The sequence below is a fragment of the Bactrocera latifrons genome, unplaced genomic scaffold (genome assembly GCF_001853355.1).
Source record: "Bactrocera latifrons isolate USDA-ARS-PBARC rearing strain unplaced genomic scaffold, ASM185335v1 scaffold_23, whole genome shotgun sequence".
NCBI classification, from domain to species: Eukaryota; Metazoa; Arthropoda; class Insecta; order Diptera; family Tephritidae; genus Bactrocera; species Bactrocera latifrons.
Window position 1 is genome coordinate 696,213 of NW_017535852.1, and position 23,094 is coordinate 719,306.

Consider the following 23,094-nt stretch of genomic DNA (forward strand, 5'->3'; position numbering starts at 1 on the left):
CCCATTTTCCTAACTTCCAGAATAAATTGTTAAAACTACTGGAACTAAATTGACCCAAGCAATTAAACGCTGTAAATTACTATATAAATGTACATATAAATGTAGACTTGCCAATATGCACAAAACGTACACTCGTGTGAAATCCACAATTAATTGCATGCGCAAGTTCACTGCACTTTCAGCACTTCAACGCCAAATAAGTACTTCCTATTAATAAACGATCGTCGAGCCAAATCGAGAACTGACTTTTAATAAACATTTTAACTACTTAATATAAATTATATGCAATTATTGTTGTTGTAGCGCTTGTAACGCTTGTTGTTGCTGCAATTATGCGCATAAATTAAGTGGCAAAGTGCCAAGGCATAGAATTGATAGTGTTAAGGTGCCTTGTATGTAGGTATGTGTGTGTGTGTGTGATTATGTTCACATACATACAAACACGTGCATGTGTATGTGTGTATGTTTATGAGTAAGTGCTATCTATCAAAAGAATCACTTGGCGCTACTAAATACATATTAACACCACGTTCAAGCCTCAGCGGCCAACAAACATACTTGCAAGCTTACAAATAGTATGAATATATATATGTATTTGTAACGTGTGTCTGTTTGTGCGCTGAAGTGAGTTTGTAGAGCGTCTTGCGAGCTGAGCCACTGGGCGATCGTACAATGTTCACTCGACCCAGTGCGTCCAACTAACTAGCAGTTCTGTTGTGAACGCTGTAGCGGTTAGTTGTCTTGCTTGTGGCGCTCGCGGTGGCTCAGTGCGCACATACATACACATACATACATATGTGAATGAGTGTAAATTAAATATTAAAAAAAAAACGTTTTCTATTTTTTCTACGGTTTAAAGGTGCTACTGCTTATTATAATTTTATGCGTATGCGCATGTCTGTTTGGCAAAGTACAGCCAGCATACACACACGCATACATGCTTACATACAGGTACATGTGACGCTAAGAAAACATTGCTCGCTGAGTTTGTCTCATCAAAGTTTACTTTGACGCGTTGCGTACCGGTCGGTGGCAGTTCCTCGCAGTTGTCGCTGAAGAAAAGTGAATGTTGTTGTTGTTGACGGCAATTTTTGCAAACAAAATACACACTACATTTTAACATTATTATGATCTTTTCTTTCGAAGACTATTGTTGTCATGTTGAGTGCTAACAGCGTTTCTTGAAAAAGCGAGAAGTCTTAAGTGTGCGCGGCTTAACCGACATTTAACGGCAAAAAATTAAATACAAAAAAAAAAAAGATTCAAATAATAGTGAGTAGTGTGAATAATTGGCGCAGAAGGTGAAACTAAAATACTGAAAAAAAAAAACAAATTAACAAAAGGCAATAAAAAATTAAAAACTTAAAAATATTATAAATACATAAAAGAAAAAAAGTTAACTTCGTTTGCACCGAAGCTAAATACCCTTCACAGGTGCATAATAATCCGATCTGAACAATTTTTTCGGAGATTACATTTTTGTCTTAGAAAATAATCTATACCAAATTTCGCGAAGATACCACGTCAAATGTGAATGTTTTCCATAGAAGCACTTGATTCCGATCGTTGAGGTTGTATGGCAGCTATATGCTATAGTGAGCCGATCTGAACAATTTCTTCGGAGCTTACATTTTTGTCTTAGAAAATAATCTATACCAAATTTCGTGAATATATCTTGTCAAATGTGAAAGTTTTCCATACAAGAACTTGATTCTGATCGTTCAGTTTGTATGGCAGCTATATGTTATAGTGGTCCGATATCGGCAGTTCCGACAAACGAGCAGCTTCTTGAAGAGAAAATGATGTTTGCAAAGTTTCAAAACGATATCTTAAAAACTGAGGGATTAGTTCGTATTTATACAGACGGACAGACAGACTAAATCGATTCACTCAACATACAGATCATTTATATATGCACTTTATAGAGTCTCTGACGCTTCCTTCTTTGTGTTACAAACTTCGTGACAAACTTAATATACCCTGTTCAGGGTATAACAAGTAAGGAAGCGCTAAGCTCGGCTGCAACCGAATATTTTATACTCTTGCAAATTGCAAGAATAAAAGCCAGGGAAATATGTGAAACCAAGTATAGAGAGTAAAGTCAGTCGGATGTTCGAAACTCCCGATATTAGTTTTATAGGAGCTATGCCAATTTTCGCACAAATTTATCTATTTTAGGCACAAAGATACACTGTTAGAAGTAAAACACGCTCTCTTGCTTTCATTGTCATAACTAACATATTGGCACATACTAAAGACATTTGTGCAAAGTTGTATACCGTTATATTAATTGATTCTTGATTTGTGTACTGGAAACTGAACGAAACAATTGGAATCTAAAATTGTGTTATATGGGCAGTTGGCATGGTTGTTGTTCGATTTTGTCCATTTTTACACTGTGACATACGTAAGAAAATGAAAATAATGCCATGTACCAAATTTTGTTGAAATCAGTAAGTCGGGTATCGAGATATGTGATTTCATCAAAAAGTGGGTGGTGCCACGCCTATTGTCCAATTTTCACAGCAGCTCCCATAAAGCTCCCTCATACCATCCCGAAGTATTTTCCCCAGCAACAGATTGAAAAGTCGCACGATTGGTAGTCGGTTTGTCTGAAACATCATTTGTTATCGAACGGCTCGAAGAGGTGCTTCCCGTTTCTGACGAAGCTTTTGTTGTAGCTCAACGTCATTTCACGCAGTTATACAGGTATAAGTTTTGCGAGTAAACCAAATTCAGATATTGCGGCATAAAGGCAGCTCCTTTCCGTGCTATCACGTTTCTTTTCACCTTGTCAGTTCTTCGCCTCCGTATTTGGATAGCTCGGCCGGTAATCCATCAGCCCTTGCCGCTTTGTTGGTTTTCAGGCGGGTAACAGCTATTCGAACAAATTCATGGTCTGGCACTGGTGTGATACGAAAAATCGGCAGTAATGGATGAACATTACATTTCCTAATCAACAAAGTAGTGCAGTTACGACCAAAAGAGTTCAAAAACTCAACAAATGCTCCTGCTTCCCTTAAACATCGGCGGAAATATCCGCACTAGTTAAGGAAGTTGGATAATGACCACCGCGGCATGTTCCAGTGGAAATGTCATAATTGTGCGCCAGCATTTCCTTCCTGTTCGCACATCGCAAAAGTGGAATGATTCATGGGGCACGTCTTGTTTGCAACTGCCAATCGTTGTGGCAAGCCATTGCAACACGTTTTACATCAATTTGCTTTTTCCATCATTTTCTTTTCGATTTTCATATTGGCGTGTTGAGTGGAAATTCATGATTTTCCACTTTGCATGTGCTGCAACTATTTAAAACTGTTATTGTTATTTTTTATTGTTACTGTTGCTATTATGTTGCGGTTTGAGCTATTGCTTTGTAACCTGCAAGTGGTTTCGCGGTTTTGCTTTCATTGCAAAAATCGTGTCTCAATTATTGTTGTGACACTACCACATCCTGCAGCGGTTTTTTTTTTTGTAATACCGTTATGGTTTCTGTTTTCCTTGTACGCGCCTCCTACTATTTTCTTTTGCGGCATTTTTTCCAGCGCCACCACTCGACTTTGTACATTTGCATTGCAGCCGGTTACATAACGGCTAATCACCTGCCAGCCATCGACTCGATCGATGCGTTCGGCGGTCTGTCGTGCTGCCGCGCTGTCAGAGCGGTTGACCAATTTCGTGTGGCCAAAGCACTTGTGCGGTTTGCCGGCCTGAATTTGCATTTCACTAGGCCAGTCAAGCGTCCGCGACGACAGCGCGACACCCACACCCCGTTTGAAAAGTATTTTGTGTACGCATACTGTAATAAAACTGCAAAAAACAACAATGATTTTTGTATGAAAAAAAGAAGAGCAATAACAGTAAAAATGTGCAAGTAAAACAAAACCTGAAAGCGGTCAAAAAAATTGCGTGATTTTTGACGTTTCGCATATTCAATGAACGGAAAAACTTGTCTACTTCATATTTGCATTTGAGTCACAACAACAAAAAAAAAAAAAAAAAAAAAAAAAAAAAAAAAAAAAAAAAAAAAAAAAAAAAAAAAAAAAAAAAAAAAAAAAAAAACAAAGGAGGCGTGTTATAAAAAAAAAACAAATATTTACACATGTATTTCGATTAAAGAGGCCAAATATTTTGGCTTGGAAAGAGAAGGGTATAACAGAATGTAATAAAATATAACAATAAAAATTGTTGCAACATTTTATTAAAAAAAAAAAGATTAACTTAAAATTTGTATGTACTTGAGTAGAAAGGTGTCTAAGAATATAATATTCACAATACCAACCAAAACAAAAAAATAGTATATATTTTTTGGCAACCCTAATATTTAGGTACATACTACCATGAACAAACCCTAGTAAGACTTTGTTGATATTTTAATATTTTAAGTTTATTCCTAAAAATCTAAATCGTCCTCTCGAAGAAATCTCCTTTGGTACCAACACTGCTTTTTGACAGTTTGGCCGGTCGGAACAAAGTTGGAGAACAGCACACTTCGATAAACAAAGTAAACTGTCAACATAATCTTGATTTTTGACCTGCTTTGACGTGCTTTTGGGCTTCGGCTGAGCTTCGCCACGATAATCGGGCGATCGATCAACTATTTGCGGATCGTAAGCATAGATCCAAGACTCACTGGCAGTAATACTATGTTTCATGATATCAACTGGTAGTAGTTACGGCTAGGAGGTCTTACCGGAGACTTAATTCTGGTACCACGGGAAGCAGGAGCTCTTGGAGGTAACACCAACCTGCTCATGCGAACTGGGCTCTCGGGGAGTATCGTGGTGGTTGTGCTTTATACCCAAATGCGGTAGAAGTCGTAACACCCTCTTTTAGGGTTAATTAAATATCCCGTGACCCGACAGACCGCTTTTGATTAAATTTAGTGCCTACCATTCTTCTGATATTGCTACGTAACAATGCGAGAAAGGAAGAAATCGGACCACAAACACGCCTACTTCTCATAAAGCACATAATTATATAATTCCATTTGATTCTTTCACTTTCCAGTATACAAATCAAGAAGCAATTAATATAACATGATAAAACTCTGGACGGATAACAATTTTCGAATATGCCAACTTATGAATAAAAATTGTCCAAATGCAACCGAAAACTATTCAAGTCCGTAGGTACTGAATATTTGAACCCAAGTACCTATATTGACTTTTGATCAAAAATATGATTCAATGTGTGAGATATACAACTGAAATTCAGAGAAAATCGTTTTCTGACAATGTTGTGTCTGTACGTTAAAAAAAGGGTTCAATCTATCGAATACTGCCTCTAGGGCCCATATACCTGATGAACAGATTTTCGAATTTCCTGGTGACTTTTTAGCGGATATATTGGCCAATATATGAGTTTTGTCAATGAAAACGGAAGAGCGTGTTTCATTGATAACATTATGTCTTTGTGCCTAAAATTAATAAAATTGGGCGAAAACTTGACCTAGCCCCTATATAACTATTTAATATCAGGATTTTCGAACACCCAGCTGATTTTACTTTATATGATTGGTTTTTTAATAAGATAGGGCTTGATTTTTTTATAAAATGTAAATATATGTATGTGTATGTTATAAATTGTATATAAAAATTATTAAATTTAAAAATTTTTGGCTTAAAAATATGAAATGGAACTAGCAGAGAAAAGACATAATAACAGATTAAATAATTTACACAAATTTGCTAACGCCTTTATAGCTCAAAAGCGTGAAAGCTGTCTGAAATTCTGACAAATATTTACTTAACGGTTAACGACGATCAACGCAGACTGTTCCGTTATATTTCGTGCGCATTGCGGCAATAATTGCGAGAGTGAAAATTATCTTTGTAAAAAAGAAAATAAACAAAATAAAGTAAAGAAGCGAGCAATAAAGCAGAGTAAAGCAGGAAAAAAAATTAAATAAAGTGAAATAAAATAAAAAGTGCAAAAAAAAAAAAAAAATATTAAGAATAGATCAAAGATAAGCTGCAAACTATCTTGTGTTTTTGCGTCTTCTAATTTATTGCGAGAACCTCTTAAACTCAAAAATGTTAATTTGGCTGAACAACAAACACGCACACACATTTTGCTGCGCATGCGCCACTGCATTGCTAACACTTTTGCTGCTGATTGACGGCGCAGAGAGTTATGGCTTCGGCAGGTGTCCGAAATATCCATCGATGCCGAAATTCAATATGAGCAGGGTAAGTAAAAAAATTGCTATAAAGCAAAATCCAGTTTACGGTTTTTTCAATTAGAGCGCTACAAAAGCTTTAAATAAAACAAAAACGCCTTAGGATATCAAGGAAATTCCTTTTTCCTTTGAAAGTAAATTCGATGTCATTATGTATGGAAGCCGGTGTTTGTGTCACCACGGACAGGCTTGCAGAAGTCCAGACGCTGAACCCAATTTTCGACGGTTTTTGAAGCATAAATCGGCAGATACTGCTGCAATTTCACATTCGATATTTATACGGTGCTCATCAATTGTCGCTGGCTTGTTGGCATAGAACATAGTTCTGACCACCACACTAGCCCCACTGGATACAGTCTAACGGCTTCAAATCACCCGAGCAAGGCGGCCAATTGAGTGGCCATTTCGTGAAATAACACGGTCATCAAACTTGGTTTTCAATAAATCAATTGTGACATTCACTGCGTGACTTGTGGCGCGGTCCTTTTGGAACTACGTATAATCCAAGTCCATATCATCCAATTCGGTCTAAAAATATTCGGTTATCATTAAGCGGTAGCCATTCCCATTCATAGTAACGTGCATGTCCTGATCATCACCGAAGATGTACGTACCAATTACGCCACCGGCCCATAAACCGCACTAAACCGTAACTTTTTCGGAATGCAATGGTGACTCATGGAGTGTGTGTAGTTTGTCGCCTGACCAATAACGCATATTTTGCTTATTGACCAAGCTATTCATCCGGAAGTGAGTCTCATCGCTGTAGATGATTTTTCGATGAAAATTCGGATCATTTTCATGTAGTTGCTCAGCCCAATTCACGAGCATATGACGATTCTGGTGGTGAAGTGGATTCAATTCTGGCGTCAATTTGATCTTGTGAAGATGTAGGCCAAGATCTTTTCGCAAAATTCGCCACAACGACGTGACAGAGATGTCCAAGAAGAAATTCTTCAATGTATTGGCCATCGCTTTTTATACATTAAGTGATAGAAATGTTCGCCTTTTGAGGAAAACCAATCAGACACCTAATTTCCGACTTTTGCGTAGCAGTCGCACTGCTGCTCAGGCAATGCGTGTCCCATCGATGAAAATAAATGACAATCGGAAAGGGCCAAGTCTTTTGAATACGGCGAGTGGGGCAGCAGCTCTCAGCCAATTACTTTGATAGTAACCTGAACCGATTCCACTTCGTGTGTGTCGTGCAACAAAATTACTTTGCCTTGTCTCCTGACCGATTCTGTTCTTTTTTCGATCAATCCTTGGTTCCAGTTGTTCATTTATTGTCTGTAGAGATTATTTTTGAACATTTCAGGTTTTAGAAGCCATGACATACTACACCCTTCTGATGCCACCAAACACGGATCATTGCCTTCTTATCGAATCGATTTTTTTTTTAGTCGATACTGCAGGTAGTCTCCCCATGACTTTTTTCGCTTAGGATTCGTAAAATAAATCCATTTTTCTTTTGTATCTTTACCATAACTTTCCAACGGTCTGAAATTTTTTTGTGGAGCATTTAACATGACTGCCATTTGCTTCTGACTCAAAGTATCATCTTCATCAAATATTCCTTGCGGCTTAGAAAAAAAGAAAGGCTCGTTCAATACAAATGTTCCCTACCAACACATCCGCATCTTAATGCTCATTTCATAGCACATTAACATGCAAATAGTATTTTCTCTCCTTTGCCTTTGCATTTTTTATATAGCTATAAAAGTAGGTAATTATATAAAATTCCAAGCCAGCTGCTAAAACAACAAAAAAAAAAAAACAAAAAGCTGACTTGACTTGTGCATATTTTTAAATTTGCAACTATTTTCTTAATAGCTTTGTTTTTCTACTTTCCACGCCAACAAATGCTAATAAATTCTCGACAGATCCAATACAGGGTGTTCCACATAGTGGATTTATTTTGGAATATTTCGTAGAGTGGCCGCAACTCTAAGAGCGCTATGGCCAATTTATGGTCCTCATAATCGTCCTATCAGATCAACAATTGAGCGTCTAATGGGAAAATTTGAATCTACGGGCACAGTAAAAAATGCCAGTAAGACAGAGAAGTGCCCGTAGCGTCGAGAATATTGCTGCCACTAGCGCATACATCAAACATCGTTCTCAAGCGTTAGTCCACTCTGTGACGTGCGGTTTATGGGCCGGAGATGTCACTGGGCCGTGCTTCTTCCGTGATCATATTTTTAGTCCGAATTGGATGATATAGACTTGGTAAAATGTGGTTCCAACAGAACGCTGCCACAAGCCTCACAGCGAATATCACAATCAATTTATTGAAAACCAAGTTTGGTGAACGTGTTATCTCACGACGCCGTTAGACTATTTCTCACACTTCCTGTGGGGCTACATCAAGCTTGTTGTCTATGCCAACAAGCCCGCGACGATTGATGAACTTCGTACGAATATCAAACGTAAAATTGCAGCAGTATGCTTAAAAACCGTTGAAAATTAGATTTAGCGTCTGAACTTCTGCAAGTGTACCCGTGGTGGCCATGTAAACGAAATCGAGTTCTATACATAATGGCATCGAATATACTTTCACAGGAATATTGAATTTCATTGATGTCCGAAACCGTTGTAATTTCTTATTGTTTGTAGCGGTCTTATTGAAAACCCGTTAGTATACCTACATATTTCTTCCAAAAATTCCTCATTACATTTCTTTGTGGGGTAACGATTGTCATTTGGAACCATTGCAATTACATGATCACATGTTTTCGTCGCTGTGCAGTGGAAAATCGGTACACGCTTACCAATTGTAAATGTCAAAGTTGCTGAGTCATTCTTTAACATACTATAAGCGCATTGTACTTGTAGTATTGTTGACACACACAATGACAAAACGTAAAACGTAATGGAAGAGTAAAGTAAAAACTAGTTATTTGAGACACCAAAACAATTGAACTCAGAAATTGTAATTGTAAATCTTAGCAGTACTGCGAGTAATTTATTTCATATTATCGCTTCAAATTATTTTTAGAATTATAATTGCTTATTAACAACCTTAGCCTACTTCCATTTATTAGTAGTTACAATTAGATTAATACTATAAATCAGCTACTTATGTTTTCTACATATTCTTTTGATCAAATTATACCACCGTGATTACTTTGTTAGAACATGAAGAGCAGTAATTCAATATAAAGCCCATCAGAGATTATAACTAATAAAAAAAAAAAAATATTTCTTAAGTATTTACAGTTAGCTAATGATCTTTCAAACTTTGACAGTTCGTTGACAGCGAGGGCGATTGGCCGATTATAGCAATCTTCCAATATTTCGATACCATTTCTGTGGTGCGATTGATAAATCTGTTACAAAATAATCGGTGAATTTCATTCCATCGAGCCTGAGAACAGGAAGAATCGTCGTTAGAGACCAGATCCGAATAACACCGTGAATACAGGAACTATTCAAAGCCATTTCTTGATTGAACAGCATTATCATCTTTTACAAATTGATATTTCAAAGTACTGATTTCCTTTTACAATATAGTAATAACCGTTGTTGGTTTCAGGTCTTTGGTTTTCATTTGTCCCCATAACCCCATGACCATAACTGAGTTGACTGTAGCGCTTTCTTACGGTTTGGATTCTCGATTTCGGATTTGAATTGAAGGCTGTCGAATGGACTCGGTACTGAATACTCGATGCTAAAATTTGCACGGAGTTCTCACATATCCATAGACGATATGCTGAACACCTTCCTTTAATAGCGAGTGCCAGTCAATTCGATAAACTCCGTTTTCGGTCCCCCAAAATTCTCTTTCGATCGTTGCAACTTTATTTGGCTGCCTAGTACTTCTTATGTGGCAGCCTTAGCATTATAATTTAATTACCAACCCTCGTACTCTAGTTAAAGTGAAGCAATTACATACAAGTACCACATGTAAATGCAATCAACATGTCTTCCTTTGAGCTTGTATTAAGTTCTTTGATATTAATATTCTTTGAACAGTCATTACAAGTAATTATTATAATATTGCAACATGCTGCTATAGAGTATAATTGTTTTGTTCGCCTTAAATATAAAAAAAAATGTTTTTTTTTCGGCAAAATCAATTTATATTATTATGGTCTTCTTCTGCTTCAATACAGCTTTTTGCACGATTCAAAAGCATGTCGAGCTCGTTGGCCGGTATGGGGCGCTAGATTCAAAAAGTATTGTTTGCTTTGGAACGCCATTTGTATAAATGATTACGATGGCGAGACGAGTTGAATTCCTATGTTGCATATCCTATGTTGCAGTGCGAAAGTGGGCGAAAGCGAACTATAACCACGCCCACCACTGGTATAACGCCGTTTTAAATTCCAGCTGTTCTCTCAATTTCTACTATACAAACTAAGCAGATATGAATGTATCAGCATAAAACTTTGCACGCATAATGTCTTTGATGTGTGCCAGCTTACGACCAAAAATTATTTAAATCGGACCAAAATTGTTCAATCCCTAGGTACCGAATATATAAACTCCAGCATATATTGCAAATTTTTTCTCATAAATATCAATCAATATGTGTGATATATAGTACTCGTATTATAGAAACTTAGAGCGAATCTTTATGTGACAATAATGTGCACCTGTGCCAAAAATAGGCTGGATTGCATCAATAATTCCCGCAGTCCGCATATACCTAATTTAAGATTTATTAAACCTACGGTTGGCTTTAAAGGTAAAAATCGGTCAATATGTTGGATATCTTAGTAATAGTTTAAGGTCGAAATTATTTGAAATTATATTATACTACATGTAATGGCTTTCGTTACTCTAACAAGCCCGAACACATCCGAACTTAGCGCTTCCTTACTTGTTATATATGCATATTGTCGTATATGAAGTAGTCATGCAGCTTTTCTTTCAACTAATTGAGTGCTAGTCACTTATAAAAACTTAACCATGCTGAGTGATTACTGCAAGTCATGCCTTGTAGGAAATAAAGCGATTTCTAACTGCTAAAAAGAAATGTTACAATGAAAAATGTGATTTAACTATCATAAAAGTTTTGCTCAAAGCAATTATTAAAAGTATGGTTTTGAATCCCTGATCTATAGATACTGGAATCATATTTGCAGAAACATTTTTATCATGAATAAAAATTCTTATATAAATACCTAATCGGAGGCTTAAAATCAATGGTTCGGATCCTGGTTTTAACTGAAAGGGGATGATAGGCTATAATGATAAAAGGAAATTTTCTACATACCGTCTACCAGCGAATAGAAGCCGTTAACCTAAGAAAACTGAAGTGGTGCTATTTACCAGGAAGTATAAGATCCAAGATCTACCTTATTCCTAATTCGGAGGCTAACGTCTTTAACCTGTTGATAAGGCGAAATAAGTGTATGCTTGTAGTTAGCTTTTTTAGACCCCAAATATTGAAGAGAGAGACTAAGGAAGTCATCAGCTATCTAATACTGATGTATAGGAGATATAGGGAAAAGCTGAGACTCTTTTCAAAGTTGGCGTTTCGGCTCTAGGAATCAGTAATCGTTAATAATGTTTATGATGCATTTGAATGGTCGAGAGCGCTCGTAGGAACTACACTTGCTAAGGAGCGTAAACATGTCCAAAGCGCACTGCGGATTAGCAACAACATTACTTAAATTATTTTAAAGCACCTGGCAGGTGCAGTGCTGCGAAGATCGTTTAAAGCCGCAGTTAAGCGGGATATGTGAAATAGTCCGTACAAGGATACACCAAAATTCTCTTCTCTGCAACTACATTCCTGAAATCTTAGATCGATAAGGCTACTCGAGGCGCCATTTTCTCTGCTCATTTACCGAAGAGGGATATGTATGTTGGGGAGGAGGCAAAGTGAGCTTTTTTAACGAATGGATCTAAGTTATAAGGGAGGGTTGGAGGTTTCCGTCAGCCTTAGCTTTAGGCTACTATAACACTGTAGTGTTTTTCAGGCAGAAGTGGTTGCTATTAAGGTGACAGTAGACTCTCTTCGACCCCAAATCGGCAATACTAGCGCTGAGCTCACTAACTGTGCTCTCAAAGCCTTTGGCCTGGAGCAGATCGCTGGAGATCTACTAAACTACCTGTCTTGCCGAACGTAAGCTGTCAAAGTTGTATAGAAAAAAATGAGGTAAAAACATTCAGGCACTTTCTTTTCCATTGCCTCATCTTTGCAAGACTCAGGTTGAAAAATATTGGTAATCTTACCTTCGGCGAACCAGGAGACAAGCCGAAACTGGCACTCGCGGTCTTAGCAAAATTGTAGTTAGTTGCAATCCCTTTGTTGATTCGTGGGGTTATTATAATATTTTATATAAGAGTTTTAGCATTCTCAGCTGTTCAAGTTAGATCTCCTTGTTAGCATCGACCTTAACATATTATATTAACCTGGAAATACAGTGCTACTCTGTATCCCCTTCCTCGATTCCTGTAGTCTTCTAACTGCAATATACAAACGAATAATAAAGGTGTCCGAATGACATTAGCGACAGTTTTCTGTACAGTTTTCTCTGCCATACAATTTATATGAATACCGTTAATAACCATATATGGTATATATATTATACTAAGTTCGCGCCAGTTTCCTACAAGGTCCATTAAGACTTATTATGTACAGCCATGTGTGCATTGTTTTCGTTGTGATACCTACTGACCTCTTGACGGGGCATATTTTAATGTTGATTCTCAAACCTTTGGACTGTTTTCAATAAAATGATTAGACGAAAGGAGGTCAGGCAAAGTGATTCTACAGAAATTATGTTTTTCTCATGAATATATACTTACATTGTTATAGCAAGAGTATGCTGTTTGATTGAGAACGGTGAGCTCTAATTGATTGCGCTGCAACCAGGTTAACTTAATAATGTTGTTAAAAACAATATAATTAAATTAAAAGATAGTTAAGTTTCATTTGTTTTTATCATAACTATTGCACTTACCTTTTATTTTAAATTTGTGTCTTTATGCAGATTTTATCAGCAAGTACGGATAAGTACTAGCCAATAGGTAGAAACCAAAAAAAAAACGCTTTTAATTGGTTTCTAGATCAGTGCCACGAATGAACAGTAACTAATATTATACCGGACGTGTTGTCAAATTAGTAAAGTGTACCACGTGGCCGTTTAGCTCGTGGATTCGCATCATTCGGGGCCTGAATCTATAACTTTTGAGCAATTATTTTCGCTCAAACTCTGGCTAACGATTACAAATTTTCAGAGACATATCAGAAATCGGTTGAGGGATTCGGTTAAGAGGCGCACATTGTGTGACAGCCGATTTTGGGGATTAAGATAAAACTACTTTATTAATTGCTTTAAAAATTTCATCGTGTGTTTATATATATATTGTAACAATACAAATAAATTAAATTTTAGAAGAAGAATGGAACTTTTTGAGTTACACCAGATCTCCAAGGCGCTAAAAATGGATGGAACCAAAAAATGTTCACTACTACAAGAAACTGCCCTGATGTCGATCCGATTCTACCTTTTTTTTTTTTTTTGTCAATACTACATACCATGTATAAGCCACATACTAATAAAATGCTCCCTGTGATTCATTGAAGTACCGCACATACCATCACTAATCATATGTAAAGTTATCCAGACATGTGACATGTGAGAAGAATGCCTCGAACAAAATTTAGTCGAAATCGGTCGGTTGGCTTCCGCAATATGTAATTTCTTCAAAAAGTGGGTTGTGCCAGGCCCATCGTATAATTTTTATCCTGGTTACCATAGTGCCTTCTCATACCATCTCAAGTGGAAAATTGTATGTCCATGTATATTTATTTATTAATTTAACTCACTTTTAGTACTTTTTAACAGTACCGTTATTTTGGAAGTGGACGGAGTTATCAATCGATTTCATTACTTACTTTTTTCGCCAAGGCACTTGGTACACAACCAAGCTTCATAAAGATATCTTAATTTTTTACTGAAGTTAAAGCTTGCACGAACGGACGGACAGGCAGACAGACAGTCATCCGAATTTCAACTCATGTCATTCTGATCATATATACATATATGTGTATAAAACCATAAAGCTATCTCGCTTAGTTTTAGGTTAGGTTAGGTGAACAAAACTATTATACTCTTACGGACATACCTCATTTATATACTTTACTTACAAATAAAATCCGACAATAATCATTTTTGGTCACCTTATTAATTTTTGATTTTTTGAATCTCTTCGTTTTGACGATAGCAAACAATCAGTAAAAATATCGCTTTTTTTAATGCTCTTGATTATATGTACATTTATTTTGTAAGCATTTTCTCCTTTCCATATATAAGGTCCAAAGACGATTTCATATTAAATGAATCACATAAAGTATACGACTATAAATACGTACATACAGACATACTCGTACACATAAATATATATGATCAGGTATAGCCAATTAGTAACACTGAGAAGAACGCCAAAACACTGCGGTTGTGCTGTTGATCAGTAGCTCAAGGATGAGCAGCTCCATAACTGCGTAGTCACACATTTTCAAGTTGCAGTTATAGAAATAATTTATATATATACTATTGACTTCAGTTAACTATGATAATTTAAGCTACTCGATAAGAAGACTCATCTAAGACTATAACTCAAATTTGGATGTTTAAAATTATGATAAAATAAAGGCAAAAGAGTTTCCAAGACTTTCTGCAGAAACCAAATTAATTACCATCGCGTAAATCGACTTAAGCTGTTTTAACATGTTGCCCATGATATTTATTTATTATTTATATTTGTTTTTATTTTACAACTTAATTAACCCATTCATGTCTTATCTTCGCTTGTTATTTTAATTTTTTTTTTATACCCTAAACAGTGGTTATTAAGTCGCCAATGAAGTTTCTAACACACAGAGACAAACGTTGGAGGCCCTATAAAGTACTTATATACCATAAATAATCAGCGTGACGATGAGAGCAGATTTAGCCATCTCCGTTCGTCCGTCTGCTTGTACTTATATAAGCGAGTTTGTTCCACAATTTTTTAGATATCGATCTGAAATTGTGCACACGCGCTTTTCTCTCCAAGAAACTGCTTATTTTTCAGATCCGCCGATATCGATCCACTATAGCATATGCACTATAGCTGCCTTACAAACAGAACGATCAATTTTTTATTTGACAAAATATCCAATTTCAGAACAAATTGTTCCGATCGGAGCACTATAACATATAGCTACCATACAAACTGTTCGATCGAAATCAAGATGTATATACGATAGATATTTTATGATGTAGAAAATGCACCTGAGCAGGGTATTATAGTTTCGGTGCAGCTCAAGTTAAAGATTTTTGTTTTTATTTGTTGTTTTCATTTTATAGCTCACGTTTTAGATTTAAATACTATAGTCATAATAAATGTTTGAAAAATTCGAAACTAATAGGAAATTACTTTTCTAAGTAAATATAGCTAATTAGAAAAGCCGACAACATGTGGTTACAGTTAATCAGTGTCAGGGGTTTAACATATCAGTTCGATTGACAGATGTCAAGATAATTGGTTAATAAAATAAAATTCAAATCACATAAACATATGAAACAGGATGCGCCATCTTTTGAATTGATAGGTTAGGTAAAATTTTCTGTTGTGTACTTTTTAATGGGGGATTTTTTTACGTGATAGGTCCCAAACCCAGCGCACACTCTTGGTGAGGGATGATTCGCCTTCTCACTTTAGCTCGGCTTCAACCGCATGTTTTGTTTTTGGTTACCCAAAGGATACTTGGTCAAAGACCGAATGTAGTGAGTTGCTTGAGACATATGTAAAATAATTGTTTCTGGTCACTGGAATCTCACTTAAGGTACATAGAAGTCCTATAAATTTAATCATAAGTACCCTCATGAATCACCTCATTTTCTTCTATACAACTTTGAAAACTAGCTTTCGACAAGATTTTATGCCTTACTGCATTGTCCATTGGACAATATCCAGTAAGAATTTCTTATACCTTTGAGTTGGTATGAAAACTTTGAATTATTTTAAAAACCAACAAAATTATATTTGAATTAAATTTTGACCTTTGCAATGTTTATGATTGAATTACTCATTGAGACTACTGCCAAGTTAATCACATAAAAGGAAAATTGCTACAATAGATCACAAATTGATCGGTATCATGCAGCTCTTCTTTCATTTCTCTGCTAAATGTTTAACTCACTTCCGATCATACTTACTACCCTACCCGAGGTTCGAGGTTCCTATTTTTTTTTTCTTTTTTTGTAAAGAAAAAACACAAACAAAATGGGGAATGTTTATTATCATTCGAAAGAACATTTCAATCCAACTTTCGATAACCCGTTCGAGCATTTTGACTGGTAACTAGCGAATAACTCGTGTGATGTTTTGTTCCAAGGCCTAAATGGAAGCGGAATTGTTCACATAGACTTTAGACTTTACATTTACCCACAGGAAAAAGTTTAACGGTGCGATACCACACGATCTTGGTGGCCAATCGACCGGCCCAAAACATGAAATTATCTGCTTATCGAAGTGTTTCAATATATCCAATGACTGAAGCGATGTTTGGGAAGAGGCGCTGTCTTGTTGAGATCAAATGTCGCCGTAATAACGAGGTTCAATCTTAGGCATTAAATTGTCGGTTATCAAGAAGCGTTATCGCTTCCAATTAAAGATCTCGACGTAAAATGCGCCAAGTTGTTCCATACGTCAGTCCGAGTTGTTGCGGATGGCGCCGAATCGATTCTACACGGTCATCGTGTACACTCTCTGATCTGTTCGGTTTAATATTATCCAATAATGAAGGCTGTGTCTCAAAACGGGTGATGATGTTGCGAATAATCAGCTCAGTAGGCCGATTATGTGGACCATAAATTGAGCAAAGTACGAGGAATTTCGTTCGCTTCGTCAATAAATATATTGGCATCGAAGTCGACATAACTTGCGCATAGCATATTATTTACCCTGAAATTTCGTAATAAAGTTGAACGAATTGTAAACGTTGTTCAGGCTTTTCGTCATGAAATGCCAAACTATCCTGAACAAAAATAACATGACACTTAGACATGACTCACGCGTGATCTGATACCGCTACTTGGATCACCCATTATAATGAATGTATACTCATATCATTTTACCTACCACCCCGCATTGTTTTCAAATATTTGCACTGCGCTGATCATCTGCTGTCGCCTCAAGCTCGTTTATGACTTTGAACTAATTTTAATAGCGATTTCTGTTTACATTTTTTTTTCTATAAATTAGTAAGCACATATGTATTAATACACATACTACATATATACATATTCATATATAAGTATGTAAATATGGGAACCAGTTTCTCTTTGAATCGTAAGTCAAGCGTTGAAGCTCGCCCTCATGCGTATGCGCGAATATTTTTGCGCTTGCGCATTGCACACTCAGTCGAATTCGTATTTTTGGTTGTTATTATCATTATAATTATTGTATTATCTATATTTATTACAAATTTCATTAGTATGCAGTGTTTGGTCTTGACGTCAACATATTTGTCAGTTACAGATTTGCTAACTTTAGACGCCTAACCTATAACAGGCAAATGCGACAACAAATTATTATGTTTGACAATTTCTGAAATACTACATTTAAATCAATATAGACATCCATAGAGACATACGCTCACATATACCCGGTAGTACAACAACTGTTTCGTAAATACTACACAACTGGTATGAATTGGCTAATCGAATGCTTGGTGAATAAAATTACATAAAGGAAGTAAAGGTTTTAAGTAGAAAAGTTTGTGGCTTTAGGAAGATTCAGAAGTAAAAATATATTTCTTTAAGAGATTTTCTACATGCCCAAAATATATGGTATTGATTGGCTGAAAGCTGAGGCGCATAAGCGTTAGATCGCAGGCGGCTGTACTCAGGAAATCCTTAGGCCCATTCTGCTCAAATTAAGCCTTATCTCGCTACTCAGGTATGGTAAAAAAAAAAATTATTTTTCTCCAAGGCCCCCGGCTGCCAAATGTTTCTTAAGTTTTAGCATCAGGAGCCATGGAACATATCCCGTCTCATCTGACTGAAGGTTGGGCACACTCATCATCCTCTGTGCATGCTCTGCATTTCGCTGAACCCACTTTTCCGAATTTCAAAATGTGGGATCTTAAGAGTTTCTGCCCTGTAATGACCCTTACAATAATACTAAAAACCTTTTTGCTTAGAAGTAAGAGCTTTGTGGCCTGTCCACCATCCATACCACGCCAAAGTAATTTTGTGGTATCCTCCTTGTTGTTAGTATTCCACCACCTGATATAATCCTTAAATAACCCCTGAAGGAACAAAATGATTAAGAGCAGGTTAGATTAATTGCGCTTCCAGTCCCATGCGAGCCAACATTTTCATTTCCTTCTCTTCCTATATGACAGGGTACCCAGACGATATTAACACAGTACAAAATATTGTTGTGCCAGTTGGACAAAGAAGTGCCCGTCAAGAATATTTGCGAAAAGATCTTGACCTACATCCTTCCAAAGTCAAATTGACACAAGAACTGAAGTCGCTTGACCACCAAAATCGTCATATGTTCGTGAACTGGGCTGAGCAAAAACTTCAAAATGATCAGGATTTTCATTGAAAAATCATCTTCAGCGATGAGGTTCAGTTCTGACTGAATGGCTTCGTCAATAAGAAAAATGGGAATCGCTACCGCTCATGGAATACCGAATATTTTTGGCCCGATTTCGATGGTATGGACTTGAACGATATGTGGTTCCAACAGAAGGGCGCCACAAGTCACACAGCGAATGTCACAATCAATTTATTGAAAATAAAGTTTAATGAACGTGTTATCTCACGAAATGGCCCAGTTTGTTCACCGCCTTACTCGGGCGATTTGACGCCGTTAGACTACTTCTCACACTTCCTGTGGGGTTACATCAAGCCTATGGTCTATGCCAACGAGCCAGCGACGATTGATGAACTTCTTACGAATATCAAACGTGAAATTGCAGCAGTATCGGCCGATTTATGCTTGAGAACCGTCAAAAATTGGGTTCAGCGTCAGGACTTCTGCAAGCGGGCTCGTGGTGGCCATTCAAAATAAATCGAGTTCCATACATAATGGCATCGAATGTATTTATTCATAGGAATAAAGAATTTCATTGATATTCCATACATTTTTGTTTTATTTAAAAAATCTTTTATAGCTTGAAACCCCCGTTATTATAAGGAATCTTACTTGAAAAACTTAATATCACTTCAGTGTGGGGTTTTTAAATAAATGCCATGATACAATATGGGTATCAATGTGAATAGGCTTCTAAAGGCGTTTAGTTGGAAATTTTTTTGAGAGGTTTTGCCAACTCTCACAAAAATTTAATTGAAGCATATGATTAATATATCTTGGCAAGAAATGAAGGGTTTTTAGAAAAAAAATTATTAAGAAAAAGCTGTACAAATTCCGAAAAATTTTAGAAGTCTATCTCTCTACTTAAGTCTGCACCAAGTAATAAGGATTGTTTTATAGCACTTTACCAAAAACCTCAGCATTATTTCCATATTTTTAATGCTCTATCAAACTATAAAGGTTTTTTTCACTTATCTCTTAAGGTGCTTGGTCAATGGTACGAAGTGGAGCGTTCCTTTTATCTGCCCGAAATCACGTCTGGTTGCACGCTACTGGAATTCCAACCACTACATAAGGAGAAACTCTCCAAGTTTAATAATTTTGAGCTCGAGGTGGCAATCAAAACGATAAACAGATTGTAAGTTAAGTTTTTAAATAAATAAATAAATAAAAATGTTTTTTAAGTTAACAGTTATTTATAATTTATCTACTAGAACCGGCAATCCGTCAGTGAATCTGGGCTATGCGACGCCTGAGAATCGAAAGTCTTCAATTATGGATTTTAAGGTAAGAATTTGTTTCAATCTAATAAAATAACAGTAAAATTGGTGTATTTTTCTTCTCGCACAGTTCAATACCCGCTTCCCGGACGTTATCGCACGTCTGCTGCCTGGCTCTGGCAAATATCAGGTGCTCTACACGGACTATGAGAATTTTGCGATTCTTTGGTCTTGTGGCAGTCTCGGCTCGATCGGTTATTCCGATCAAATTTGGGTGTTCGGACGCGATCGCGACTTTCCCGTAGAAGTTCGTACGAAAATCTACGACGCCCTAAAGAAATTGGGGCTGGATCCGGAGCGTTTAGTGTTGAGCAAAAATAAAAATTGCCCACAAACATTATAGTTAACTTTGCCATAAAAATTCACATAAATGAAATTAACTACTTATCTTTAAATAATAAATAACTGTGTATATAATTAATTTTATACTAAAATCAAAATAAGTTATAGGAAGAAATCGGTAATTATTTTAAAGTAAAAAATATGAAATTGAAAAAAAAAGTTTAAATGTAAAGAAATTTTATTTAACTTTTTTTGTTTTTTATAAAATTGATTTTATATAAAACATTGCAATTTTATGTTTAGTTTTCCTTGCTTCATTTTATTATATTTTTGTAAAAAATAATTTTAATTAATAACGTACCATAATTGTAGTAGATTAAGTCGCTGTGATAATAAGAAAAGTGCATCCGAATGATCATTTCGAAAATTGTTTATGTATTAAGATGTAAATAAACGACAATAAATTTATGTATTACAATATGTTATAATATTTGTGATGAATAGAATTTGTTGTGGTCTCTTTTTTCCAGGTTTTCAGAATAGACCATTGACTTCCGGACGTCAACAAAGATTAGTCTAAAGAGGTCAAATCAAATGTTCTGGTTTCAACTTTCGAAACATCTTGATAGATGTTACACACCAAAAGTGCTTCTCAATTGTTCGAACGTTGTAGGTGTTACCTGAACTGCTGTATCTTCCTGCAGGAACCAGCACTGGAATGACTTTTGTTCTGTCATTTCAAGTCTCTGTATGACCTTACGATAATAAATAGTAGTTATAGAAGGTGGTGAGATTTCTTAATTCCTTAAGAGATTTTTAAATAGATAAGAAAGGACTGGTTCTGGCAATAGTTTTTAGTTTGAACGACTTTGTTTGACAGATCACGCTTGAGTCGTGTCAAGCTGTCATGTTATTTTTGTTCAGTATTGTTTGACATTTTAGCATAGAAACTTGTTTTTGAACAACGGTCAACATAATCGGAATACAGAGCATACTATTCGCAACCCCATCACCCATATTGAGGCACAGAATTAATTATTTGTGACCTGGTCAATGAAAAGGGAGCTAACGTGCGAAAACTAGTTTTCTGGGAAACAGCTGTTAAAAAAAAAGCATCTCATCTCCCATCCGAATCAACTAAAAAGTGAAAATTGATTTTTAGACACCTAAGCCTCTTTTCCGTAGACCAGGTCACATTTGAAAATATTCGACCGTATAGACCACGTCCAATACGCAATGAAGAAAATATAGAACTGAATCGACCTTCTGGCTCAATGGGTATGTAAATGAGCAAAATTGCCGCATTCAGGACGAAGAGCAACCTGAAGAAATTCAACAGCTGCCATTTTATTCAGAAAAAAACGGTGTGGTGTAGTTTGTGAGCCGGCTAAATCATCGGTCCCTATTTATACGTTCGGACGTGTGGGATATGTAAAGTCTAAAGAATATGCGTACAATCCCGCTTCGATTCAAAACATAAAGCAAAACATCACGCCTGTCATTCGTTAGTTACCAGACGAAATGCTCGAACGAGTCATCGAAATTAAACTCAACGAATGAACCATCTGAGACGTAACCGCGGCCAACATTTGATACGAGTAATCTTCAAAAAATAAATGCCAAAGAATGTTCGTTTAAATGATAATCAACAAATGAAATGAAATGAAAATGAATCGCAGTTTCCTTCCATTATCAAAAGGACCTTCAGTATTTGCTATAAGTTCCGAAAGTGACTTGATTTCAACCACGTCTGTATCCACAGCATAACTTGTGTTAATTTACGTCAATCTACATATATTGTTATTATGTGCCGTTATGATGGCGGGGATGGCGTTTAATTTTGAGAGCGAGTTTGTATCGTATTATAGTTCCATTTCTTTAAGATAGCTTCTTATTATGTTCGTCAAATTGGGAAGCATTTTGAATAGACTTTCTACTGAGTTCATGAATGTTCACTGTACCGTTAACAAATTAAACGGGGAATACCGCCAAGCTTTTCTTACTTTTCACATACAGTTAATAATATATTAACACTATTGAACAATAAATTTATAAATAAATAGTAAAAAAGTGGAAAAAAAACTCAAATATACTCGAGGCGAGAGGGGTTCCTCAAAATCACAACTCATTCATCGTCATTCAATTAGAACACCGGTACTAATTGGTAGATCACAATAATTCTTTCTCAGGTTAAATGACTGAAGAATGGAATTTCAGTCGAAAACAAGTCGTTGCAATTTTAACATGTCTAAACTGGTTCTCAAAGTGATCCTTTATATTTTGCTACTGTTTTGGGTTGGCGAAATGGTGGCGGCTAGAGGAGGTGGCGGTGGCGGTGGACATGGTGGCGGGGGTGGTGGACATGGTGGTGGTCATGGAGGATTTGGTGGTGGCCGGGGTGGGTTTGGTGGTGGTCGAGGTGGTTTTGGTGGTGGCCGTGGTGGATTTGGTGGCAGAGGATTTGGTCGTGGAGGTGGCGGCGCCTTTTTTGGACCCGGATTTGGCAGATATTACGGTGGCGGTTATCGAGGTTATGGTTGGAGAGCGCCTGTTGTTGTTGGTGGAGTGGGTGTTGTAGAGTATGAGCGGCCCTACTGCTATTACCATCCTTGGGTGTGTTATGACTACTACCACTGAATGTTGAGTTGAAAATTTTATAGCAATTGTTTACAAACATAACAAAAATAATTATGTATATTCTTTAATATTACAAACAAAAATATTTTTATAGTCATAAGCAAGCTTGCGAATTTTTTAATGCAATTTTTCTGGACTCAAAATAAATTGTTAAAATTTTAA

The 23,094-nt window shown here is 36.4% G+C and overlaps 2 protein-coding genes across 8 annotated transcripts; both read left to right on the plus strand.

The window, feature by feature from the left end:
• The first annotated feature begins 705 nt into the window (after window positions 1–705).
• On the plus strand, window positions 706–20,417 carry LOC108968762 (apolipoprotein D). Of its 7 annotated transcripts, none has more exons than XM_018932996.1 (5): window positions 706–859; window positions 5,706–6,191; window positions 19,717–19,871; window positions 19,948–20,020; window positions 20,084–20,417. In XM_018932996.1, exons 2-5 carry the CDS (start codon window positions 6,036–6,038, stop codon window positions 20,354–20,356), a joined length of 657 nt encoding a protein of 218 aa, XP_018788541.1. In that variant the 5' UTR covers window positions 706–859; window positions 5,706–6,035; the 3' UTR covers window positions 20,357–20,417. The 7 variants fall into 7 exon arrangements, with proteins under 7 accessions (XP_018788541.1, XP_018788545.1, XP_018788543.1 ...); XM_018933000.1 differs by having other exon boundaries at window positions 713–807; XM_018932998.1 differs by having other exon boundaries at window positions 724–807; window positions 5,649–6,191.
• A 2,182-nt stretch (window positions 20,418–22,599) lies between these two features.
• On the plus strand, window positions 22,600–22,932 carry LOC108968760 (rRNA 2'-O-methyltransferase fibrillarin-like). Its single transcript, XM_018932992.1, has one exon. The coding sequence runs from the start codon at window positions 22,600–22,602 to the stop codon at window positions 22,930–22,932; it is 333 nt and encodes a 110-aa protein (XP_018788537.1).
• Window positions 22,933–23,094: the final 162 nt, after the last annotated feature.